The sequence below is a fragment of the Myotis davidii genome, unplaced genomic scaffold (assembly GCF_000327345.1).
Source record: "Myotis davidii unplaced genomic scaffold, ASM32734v1 scaffold2225, whole genome shotgun sequence".
Lineage (NCBI taxonomy): Eukaryota > Metazoa > Chordata > Mammalia > Chiroptera > Vespertilionidae > Myotis > Myotis davidii.
This window is the reverse complement of record NW_006296306.1, coordinates 81,267-92,638: the sequence shown is the minus strand read 5'-3', so window position 1 is coordinate 92,638 and position 11,372 is coordinate 81,267. Positions and strand designations below refer to the sequence as shown.

Below are 11,372 nucleotides of genomic sequence, written 5' to 3'. Positions count from 1 at the left end.
TAATAATAATAATAATAATAATAATAAATTGTTGTTGTAAACCAATATATTTTGGGAGGTTTGTTATTCTGTAATGATTAAGTGGGACAACATCAAAACCAGAGTCTGGTCACTGCATCCGGGTGTATATATTGTTCTTGTTAAAATAACAAATTTTATCCTCCCTGGTCTAAAATAGTCACAATTCATTATGAAACATGCCCCAGGCTTCTACCCACATAAATTGGAAAAATCTTGAAATTGTTTGAATAATAGAAAAATCTTTGGGGCATTTTTTTTGGTTCTTCAAATAGTCCTTGGATTACAATTTTTTAAGTGCACTCTAGCGGGGGGTGGGGGGGGGAGGGCTCAGTTGATTGGAACATCATCCTGTACACCAAATGGCTGCAGGCTCAGCTCCCAGTAGGGCACATATGGGAGGCAACCAATTGATCTCTCTCTCTCTCTCTCTCTCTCTCTCTCTCTCTCTCTCTCTCTCTTTCTCTCTCTGTCAAAATCAATAAAAATATATCCTCAGTAAGGGTTAAAGGAAATTTTAAGTGCTAGCCTTGTCATTTTCTTTATTTTCCCCAGTGTATCTTACACAAAAACAGGCACAGTGTCAATATAAATTAAAAATTCTTAGCATAAAAGAAGAATTAAGACTTTTCACCTGATTTTCCTCAAAATACAAAGTTTCTTCATTAAATCACCAATTATAGCACTAGAGAGATGCCTAAAGTCTTAGTTTGGCTGTCTGAAATTGGGGAAGGATTTTGCTTCAGAGTTTCTAAACATATCTTAAGCACTACATCATAGGAATATGGTTCCAAAGTCTTCTCAGATATTTCTTGAGATTGTCAGTCACTCCTTGTATCAGAGAAATGTTTATCCACTTTGATACCCTGATCCTCCCACAATTTTCTCACACCCCTCTTGGTGACAACCACATGCTCTTTTTTCCCTCTCTTTTCCCCTCTAAAGCAAGAAGCAAATATTGTTGTGTTTTCAGGAGTTTTAATGACCAAGATTGGGGGACAGGTGAGAACCCATGTTGTCAGTGAGCTCTGGGCATCACAGAGTCACTTAGGTGGAGGGATCTCCTTGACAACGGGGAGTCTGGTCGCATCCTTCTCTAAGTGACAGTCACCGAGGTCAGGGACACATCTCTCCACACTCGGATCGTCTTCACTGATGCTGGGTCATATCGATGGGGAAAAGTGTAACATTGGTGACCATTTACTATTACCTGGAAGAGAATGTGTGTCAGCAACAATAGCATGCCACCAAACAACCTTGCCGTCTTCCTTTCCTTTTCTACCCTATACACACACCATCCACCTGAAAGTCCTAGTCACATTCAAAACCCAGCAGACATGCTTCTTTTTATAGCCTACCTTTTGTGACAATTTCAGACAGTTATTCACCCTATTTTCTGTGTTTCTCTCATTCTTCCATAGATGTTAGCACATTATGTAGCTCTGTCTATGTCTGCCTGGGCTTTCCTCTGGCCAGGAACTGTTTCATGAATTGTGAGTCTGGGTCTTGCACAGAATTCATAGGCTAATTCAGTGGTTCTCAACCTTGGCTGCACATTAGAATCACCTGGGAATCTTTTTAAAATCCTGATTTCTGGGCCTCATCCTCCAGAAATTGTGTTTCTTTGTTACTAATGTTGTGGCCCCACCCCAAACAGAATTTGCAGATGACAAGGCCCAGAAATCAGGATTTTAAAAAGATTCCCAGGTGATTCTAATGTGCAGCCAAGGTTGAGACCCACTGGGCTAATTGGTCATTAAGTGTTTACTGAGCACATTCGTTTTAGCTCTGCTAAATGTTACTGTCCTTTACTCCTGATGGGTGGTAAAAGTAAAGAATAAAACTTTTTTTCCTATTTTCTATAGAGCGAGGGTGGAAGGAAGGAGGAAAGGAAGAGAGAGAGAAAGAAAAGTAGAAAGGAGAGAGAGAGAGAGAGGAGAGACAGAGAGAGAGAGAGAGAGAGAGAGAGAGAGAGAGAGAGAGAGAGAGAGAGAAATGTGAGGCTCAATTCGTTGCCTCCTCATGTGCCTCAATGGGGCTGGGGATTGTACCTATAACCCAGATACGTGCCATTGATTGAGAATCTAACCTGCGACCCTCTAGTGTGCAGGCCAATGCTTTAACCACTGAACCAAAACTTGAATGTTCCTAAAGAGGAGGAACAGTATATATGATTAAAATGAGGACTTTTTAAAAAAATTTTTTATTACAAAGGGTATTAGTTGTCATTCTCTGCCTCTGTATCTATTATTGTTCAAAAGTTTATAAAGGTCTCAATTATCCATGAATGAGTGAGATCATGTGGTATTTTTCCTTCATTGACTGGCTTATTTCACTTAGCATAATGCTCAAATGAGGACATTTTTATTCAGCTTATAAGCAAATGGAACAATGCCTCACTCCAATCATAGGACATGAAATCTTTTTGCTTCTCCAATGATAGAAGGTTGAAACATACACTTTATCGGTGTGGCTATGGAGAAAAACTGGACTTTTTAGGTCTTAATTTTTCATATTTAAAATGCATACCCTCTTTGAACCAGTTATCCAATTCCTCTGAAATTATACTCCCTTATAAGAATAGGGATGTTGATCATGACAAAAATTGAGATAGAATGAAGCATCATTCATAAGAGCAAAATATGGAAACCACCTAAATGTTCATGAATAAGAGCCAAGTTAAATTATTCTGAAAATGCTTCTATTGAAATATTATGTAAACATTAAATAATGTTGGGGCATCACACTTAGAATGATGTTAGCTTCTCTAACATACATTGTTTGACAACAAGTAAAATCTAGCCATCAATGTGTGATTTCTAGAGAAACTTACAACATCTTCGTTTAAAAATAAAAGCAGATAGAGATAAGTGATAGGTAGATACATAGACTTGAACAAGCTTATAGTATCTCTGGAAGGAGCATAAAGGAGTTAGGATTTGTTGCTCTGGAGAGGGGGACTAGGTTTGGGAATGTAGGAAAGACTTAATTTTAGACTGATTATAACTAGTTATATGCATATTTTAACAATCTCCTACATGAAAACTGAAGGAATGACAGCATAGGTAGAAATGAGGCTGAGTGAAGACAAGAACTTCTCCACTCTGGAGAATAAGGCATGTGTGCTGATCTTGACCTGCTAAGATTTGGAAAAGGACCTGAGCATGGCAGTACAAGCAGAGGGTGCTGTATGATGAGAGGGGCAGGAGATGAACCACAGTTGACTCTGGGGGCCAGGCCAGGGAGAGCTGTGTACTCCTGTGAGAGCCCTGAGAGCCACAGGATGGTAGTAGATGTTCCTGGGAACACTCACCTGGTACTCCTTTGACAGCACCAAGATGCCCAGTTCAAAGGGTTGGCTGTCCTCAAAGGAAATAACAGAGGTACTCACTTCTTCTTCCCAGTTCCCACACTGACGGCTGTTCATCACCACAAATCTGTCACAGTACACTCGGAAATGGAAGGCAATGTTTTTGGTGCCTTCAGCTTCGGTGTGGAAATCCACCTGCAGTTCTGGGTCCATGCTGAAGGCAAAGCACGAAGCATGTTGAGCAGGACCCTTCCTCATGGGGCCCACATTCAACACACACATCCACCCCCTCCCAACTCCTCCTGGGGGAGGGAAGGCCTTCCTGGGTGAGACCGCAGTACGTGTCCCTGTGGGGCTGCTTCCGCTTGTCTTGCCCAGGCTGGGGAGTTGCCCCGTCTCTTAGGCCAGGACTCACATTGAGCAGCAGTCACTGGCCTGGGGCTACTTTACTTGCCCTGGAAACACTGTGTCCCTTGATAATAAACCTCAGCTCCAATGCCTGAGTGATCCCAGCCCCCAGACTTCAACACTTGCCCACCGTCATGCACCCGTAGGTTTAATGCCTGGGACCATATCGGTCTCTAAACGTGCATCTACATTGTGCTACCATTATGCTCATTACAAACTTCAACCTCAGTCATGCATGAAGTAACCTCCAAATCTCTAATAATCTCACTTCTCCTCCCAATGGGCTATACATACTCACTTGAAAGGCATGACAAATGTCCCTTTGATTTTCATGAAAGTACCAGCAGACAAGGATACATATTTTGTATATGGGACCTGCCATGGGAGACAAGAGTGGTTGAGAGGGGTAAGGCCAGGTGTAGTCTCCCATCCTATAACAGTTCCCAGTGGCAAAGCAGGTTATACACTAAAGGACATACTCTCAGGACCCACTTCTTCCCACCTCACCATAGGATGGTCCCTGTTTTTGAAGAAATGAGAAGGTTGAAGTTAACAGCAAGAGTTCTAAAGCCAGGTGGCCTGGATTCTAATGCTGATTCTGCCTCTAACGACCAATGAGAACTGACTTCCATTACTTGAATGCTCCCTGCTTCAGTTTTCTCAGTACAAGAAGGATTATAAAATTCCTATTTCCTTGGATGTTCTCAGGAATATCTGAGCTAAGAGATATGTATCTACTGTCAGCATGGTCACTGGCGGGTATAGAGTCTATCTATACAGGGGTGACTTAGCAGAAGGGGAGGACCCTTTTGCAGATACTACCCCCGCCCCCCATCGGTTTTTATCTGAAACTGTGAAGACTTTAGAAAAAGTAAAAGTATAAAATATAAAAATCCACTCCTATATAAGACAGTTGCTTAAAGGGCTAGGGAAATAATGGAAAAGGAGAGTCCTGTATGTGGCATGTATATGCATCAGAAATTTCATGGGCAATGGTGTCCTTTCAGGAATGTGCACAAGTTGCTGAGCACAGTCAGTCCCTGCACACAGGGTGGGAGACAGGAAAAGAATTAGACAGAATCTACAGGTTGTTCCCTGGTATCAACTGTAAGGTTTGTCTGGACTGAGGCTGGTTTTGTTCCTTCCATCTTCAGGTGATCCATCCTCTGAAACCGATTCTCCCAACCACCTTCCCCAGAGAGCCAGGATCTGCTTACCATTTTTTGATAGGACAAAGGAAGGACTGACTGGGGGAGGAGACGTGAGGCAGGAGCAGGGGTCACTGTGTGCTGATTCAAATAGGAGCTCCTGTGCCCCACAGTCAGAGTTCACCTTTCCCTAGCCTTCTTGAGAAGAGGCATCTGAGGACTGACTCATTCTGCTCTCATTAATCCTCGGGGGGGAGTCCTGGGAAACCCACTCTCCCCAGGACCTCCGGTTCTGCCCACCAGGAGCCATGATGATACACAGGGACAGAACCACAGCTGCTTAAACAGTCACTACCGTATATGGGAGAACCCTCAGAAGCAGACACAACTACACACATATTCATAGTTCAACATGCAGTCATAGATCATCATACACACACAGATACACAAAGACATGGGACTCACCATCTCACACATACCTCCCAACACTACTGCTCATCATAACATGAATAGCTGTTCAACCACTGCCCCAGCTGCACTCACACACACATACTCAGAGGCATGAAGACAAATGTGCACTCTCACCCCTTGCACCTATGTTCACATTCTCTCATCCCAGTCAGCTGCTCACTTCCCACACAAAGTCACAGTGTCTCAATAGAGTTCACCCTCAGTCAGATACCACCAAATGCTGACAGTAGATACATTTAACCATCCTCTCTCTTCCATACATTCACAACCCCAAGTAAAATATTCTTAATATTTTCATCTTGGAAAATCTCAGACTCATTCCTCCTTCCCTTACGGGACCTGGGATCACTGAAGGCTGTGCCTTCTCAACTCACTGGTATCGCTGCCATTGTTGTGCCTTCTGCTGGGAAGCTCTTCCAAATCGTGTCTGGTTGTGTCTGTGATGTCTGCAAGTGGCAGGTTATAAATGATTTCTGGAAGCCCCACCCGCTGCCTTCCTTTCAGTCAGATCTTCTAGACAGATTCCCAGCAGGTGAGAAGGTGGGGGGTATCATAAATACAATCAATCACAACTTGTCCTTGAAAAGGATGTTTTGTGATACATTAGAAACGTCAGTGAGGAAATTGTGGGCGAGGGAGGATTATCAGGAAAAATTCATGAATAAGGGTGATGGAATGATGGGTGAGTGGGTCAATAATCCAGCCTACGTGCCTCTCACCAAGTACTTATCCCTCAGAGCAGAGCCCACCCAAAAGGTACACATTTTTCTAACTTGACCAATGGCAAACAATTGGTAGTCCTGGAGGTAAGGACTCCTTTCCAGAGGTCCTGGGAGATCATAGAAAGTGATCCTCAGCAGACCTGGGCATAGAGAGAAAGTCTTTGTGTCATTTCCTTTCCACAGTAGGTCCCTTGGCTCTGCTAATGCCAACAGTGTTTTAGCCTTTGTGTTTCACCCTCTTGGTCAACTTCCAACATACATCAATCAAGATTGGACATTTAAGATAAAAAATTATCTGTAATAATACCACCTGGATAAGTATGATTTAATCATGATGACCTATTCATAAATTATAGCACACCCAATTAATGACACGTTTTAGAGTCATTTTAAAAAGTTAAATAAAACAATAAAAACAAGTTAAATCAGAAATTTTTTCAACATTGAGGTTTCCAAGTGCAACATAATGAACAAAATAAACTGATGAACAAAATAGAAAGACGGCATGGATACATGGAACCGACTAACACTTTCTGGAAGGAATAGATGAAAGGTGGTGAAGGGATTAGCCAAAGGACATAGATGCATAGACACAGACAACAGTGTGGTGATGGTGAGAGGAAAGGGCGGCCAAGGGCTGGGTGCCAGTGGGCAACTGGAACCTTCTCCCAGAGTGTGCAAGACATAACCTCTGAGGGACCCCCATAAACCAGTCTCCAGCCCCACTTTTCTCTGATTTTCCAGTGAGCTAAAGGCAGCCCGACCTTCGCCCATGTCTTACTGATAAGGATTCTAGTGAACACAAGCAGCCCCACCTTTGTCCACTTCTTCCTGATAACCTTTGTAGTGAACTCAAGCAACCCCACTGGTCCACGTCTTCCTGCTAATGTTTCTAGGGAAACCATGCAGCCCCACCTAGGTCGATATTTTCCTGAGAACATTTCTAGTGACCCCAAGCAGCCGGCCTTGGCTCTCCTGTGGCTTCATCTATCCTAGGCCCTTCCTTTATTCCACTATCCACAACTTTAGTAAACAGTCTCACGATCACCTTGTGTTGTGAAATCTTTCCTGCAGGCAGTCAATAGCCCATACATTACTGGTGGGCCATAGGTTTATCTGTTCCAGGCCTAGTCCCTGTCCAGTGAAAAAAGTGTTCACTCAGGACTGGAAAGCCTGTGGAAGCAAGTTCTCCACCTGAGGTTGGATTGTTTTCAGATCCAGCACGGCCACAGGAACTGGCTGATACTACTTGTTCAACTTGCTATTTTCCAGCATGTTCCTTGGGTCGTGATGTGGCAGGACCCATGTTTCTGAACCATTTGACCTCCCCACACCTGCTATCACCCACTTGTGATCACACAAATTCTTCCTCTGAAGCCTAATTTCTCTCCTGGAAAATGAAGTACAGGTATATAAATTCAGGATCATATGAAGATTTTAATCAAATTTGGTCCAAATGACCAAAAAAAAAAGCACATGGGAACATGAGAATGTTATACTTTTAACTTATGTAGTAAGAAGGTTTCATTAACAATGTTGAAAAATCAGTCTCCAGTCACTAAAAACTTTAAGACTTAAATCTGGAAATCAGAAGGAAAACTTTTCATCATTTGCCCAAGTCCCCTTCCACCCTGGGATGGGGGCAGGTGAGCTAGTGGACTGAGGCTTAGGAGTCTAGAGGGACAAGAGAGGCACCGTTTTTGGAGTAAAACAATTCACCGCATGGCCCAGGACTGAGGGAAGGACCTATCAAAGTGTAGCTGTGGTTTATAACTGTGTCTGGATTTGGGTTGCATGTGAAGAGGAATTTGAAAGAGTTTGTATCAGGAATTACCAACTGATGCACATTTCATATCCCATCAATCAGGCCTGCACAAAGACTCATGGCTGCTTACATTCAGTGTACTTAATGCTACCTGGAGCAGGAACTTCAGAGAACCAAGTGTGGGTACTGAATTGTAAGAAATGGTTGGGTACTTACTAAATTACTTAAGTTCATTGACATCGTCGCAGATGCTCCACAAGTACCACTAAAACCTCCCTTTCCCTTCTCAAAAGGACAAATATATATGCCATGAACTATGGATCACGGCCTCATCTGCCAGGTGTCAATCCCAAAAGCACTTCCCTGGGGCACTCACTCACTCACTCCTGAGATTATGTCAAGTCTCTTGTTACCAACACCCTTTGGGTCCCTTTACGTGCACTTTAAAAAGAGTTCAATACTTATCTCTTTCATGTGTGTCCCTGCTCTAGACTAAACTGTTTGCCTGGTTGGACTATGGATCACGGCCTCATCCGCCAGGTGTCAATCCCAAAAGCACTTCCCTGGGGCACTCACTCACTCACTCCTGAGATTATGTCAAGTCTCTTGTTACCAACACCCTTTGGGTCCCTTTACGTGCACTTTAAAAAGAGTTCAATACTTATCTCTTTCATGTGTGTCCCTGCTCTAGACTAAACTGTTTGCCTGGTTGGCAGCTATGCACTCTGCGACCAGCACAGGGCCTGCCAGAGCAGATGCTCTCTGTTTATTGACATCAGCAGCAGCTGTATCCAGGAAGGAAGTGGAGGTGAACCGGATGCAATTTGAGAATGAAGGGTCTGGAAGACCAAATACCTAGGAGTAAACCTGATACAAGTGTGCAAGGTCATCAAACTGGCAACATCCAAACATTGCTGAAATGTAACTCAGAACTGGGGACAGTTCAGCGGAGGAGCCAGACATGACCCACTCTCCCAGGTGCCCTCCTGGTTGAGAAACCTGCTGCTCCCGGGACTCTCTGCCTCCTCTTCAGACTACAGCATTGGAGGGAGCAGCATGCGTGTGTGTGTGTGTGTGTGTGTGTGTGTGTGTGTGTGTGTCCCAAAAAAAGGAGGAAGTCAACAAAGCAGACAGACAGGCAGACAGACGTGCACTTCCCAAATACTCTGTCCCCTGTTCTCAAAAATTGGCCTGCAGCCACAGCTAAGAGGAGGCAGTACACACACTGCTCTGCTCTGAGAGGATGTGAGCCCAAAGAGGCAGGCCTGGGTTTAAACACGAGTGGGCACCTCCTGAGGCAAGCCTAGGTGGATCTTGGGAGAGGAGGGGCGGGGTTTCACACCTCCCTACACCAGGTTATTCCTGCTTTGTCAGGCTGGCTCTGCCCATTAGAAAATTGCTCTCTTGACTCAATAGTCTATTGTAAAATGTCAAACACTGTAAGGCGAGAACGTAGGTATTTGGTTTTAGAAATTTACAGAGGCCCTGGCCGGTTTGTCTCAGCGGTTGAGAGTCCAACCATGAACTAGGAGGTCACCGGGTCAATTCAGTCACATGCCCAGGGTGCAGGCTCAATCCCCAGTAGTGGTTGTCCACCAGGCAGCTGATCAATGATTGTCTCTCACCTTTGATGTTACTAGCTTTCTCTCCCTCTCACTGCCTCTCTCTGAAATCAATTAAAACATTTTTTTTTGTAAAAAAAGAAAGAAAGAACAAAAGGAAAAAAGAAAGAAAGAAAGAACAGAGTTAGGATGATGGCGACCGGCAGGAAGGTAGGGAGGGAGAGAGTGTGAGAGTGCGAGGGAGTGATAGAGGAGTGTGTGGACGTGTGGGGTGTGTGTGTGTGTATGAGCTAGGGACAGTTAGATTCTGCAGGTCTTCTAAGGGGCTGATAAACCGGGCAGTCTTAGATGGCAGAGCCCCGCTCCCTGCATGGACACTCCTGGGCGGCCAGCATGGGCACAGAGACCATGCCATCTTGAGAAACAGAGCTGCCTGAGACTAGGATCCTGGCCTCAGCACCACCCAGTCTGGTCTCAGGTGCAAATCAGGACTCTACAACCACCAGGGACAGAGACCTGCGACCACAGCTACAGACCCACGGACACCAAGAGTACAGAAATCCCTGCCGCAGATCTGTGAGTAACCAAGCCCATCCCCCTCCCCACAGGCTCATGGGCAGCGCCATAGTAACTGATAGACCCACCCCTTGCCCGGGCCTCAGTGCTGCTACAGGAACTTTAGCCTGGAAGTGCGTGAACACAGGGAACTGGTCCTGCTCAGTGCCAGCTACAGGAGCCCTGGCCTGGGAGCTAACACGTGAACTCCGGGAACTTGTCCTGCATAGAGTGGGCCCCAGGACCCTGATTCTCCGGGCAGGAGGCAGCACCAAGCACCAGTGACTGTACTGTGTTTCTTGTTACCTGTGCCTGGGATCCCTGATCCCCTGGGCATTCATACTAAAAGCCAATGACTCCAATTCTTGGTGCATGGGCACACAGGGACCCTGATTCTCAATGTGAGGCCACGCGAAGCAACAGAGACTCTGATACTGGATTCTTGGGGAACTCTGATTCCTGGCGCACACTAGGGGGCTCTGATTTTCAACACACTTCAGCAGGGTCTCTGTTTCAGCAGGGTACAGGCAGGGTCCCTGATTCTAAGGACACACAAGGTCACATTGAGTGCTGGTAACACTGACTCTGAGCGAGCCTGGTTCCCACCAACCCACCACAACCACACATCTTAGTGTCAGAGCTCTTCAGTGACACTAGGGTGGCGTGAGGCTTCCACTGCACATGGCCCAGGCCCAGTCAACTCGACGTTTGAACCATCTTGAGATAATCAGAATGGGGAGACAACACAACCCCCAGAGGAAAGAAAATGAGGAGTCACCAAGAAAGGAAATTAATGAAATTGAAGCATGCAACATGACAGAAAAAGAATTCGGAGTAATGGTTGTACAATTCATTCACCAGATGGATGAAAAAAATCAACAACCTATGCAAGAATCAGGAAGAAATGAAAAGTGATATAGCTACAATCAAAAACACCATGGAAAGTTTCAACAGCAGACTAGAGGAAGCAGAGGACTGAATTAGTGAGTTAGAAGATAAGTTAGAGAAACAAGCTCAATCTGAACAGCAACTGAAGAAAAAAATTAAAAAGCAGGAGGAGAGCCTAAGGGAGCTTTGGGACAACATGAAACCTAGTAACATACGTGTAATAGGGTTCCCAGAAAGAGAAGAATCCAAACAAGGAACAGAGAACCTATTTGGAGAAATAATGACAGAAAACTTTCCCTAACTGGATAAAGGAAAAAGCCACTCAAGTACAGAGAGTCCCAGCCAAGATGAACCCCAAAAGAACCACAACTAGGCACATAATAATTAAAATGGCAAACATTAATGACAAAGAAAGAACCTTAAAGGCTGTATTAGAGAGACATAAAATTACCTACAAGGGAGCTCCCATTAGACTGTCAGCTGATTTCTCAATAGAAACACATCAGGCCAGACGGGAGTGGCATG

The 11,372-nt window shown here is 44.7% G+C and overlaps 1 protein-coding gene and 1 long non-coding RNA gene across 2 annotated transcripts in view; both read right to left on the bottom strand.

Moving 5' to 3' along the window:
* Nucleotides 1-970: 970 nt before the first annotated feature.
* The window catches only part of LOC102762943 (galectin-10-like), a 19,609-nt gene continuing 9,207 nt past the window's right edge, over nt 971-11,372 (bottom strand). Inside the window, exon 3 of the mRNA XM_015568860.1 lies at nt 971-1,228. Within this exon, the coding sequence (XP_015424346.1) occupies nt 1,115-1,228 (114 nt within the window). The 3' untranslated portion in view covers nt 971-1,114. The remainder of the gene's footprint in view (nt 1,229-11,372) is intronic.
* Nucleotides 4,102-5,792, bottom strand: LOC107184322. Its single transcript, XR_001515135.1, has 2 exons — nt 5,730-5,792; nt 4,102-4,111 (listed from the first exon to the last, which is right to left on the bottom strand). It is a non-coding gene; the product is annotated as an uncharacterized LOC107184322 (long non-coding RNA).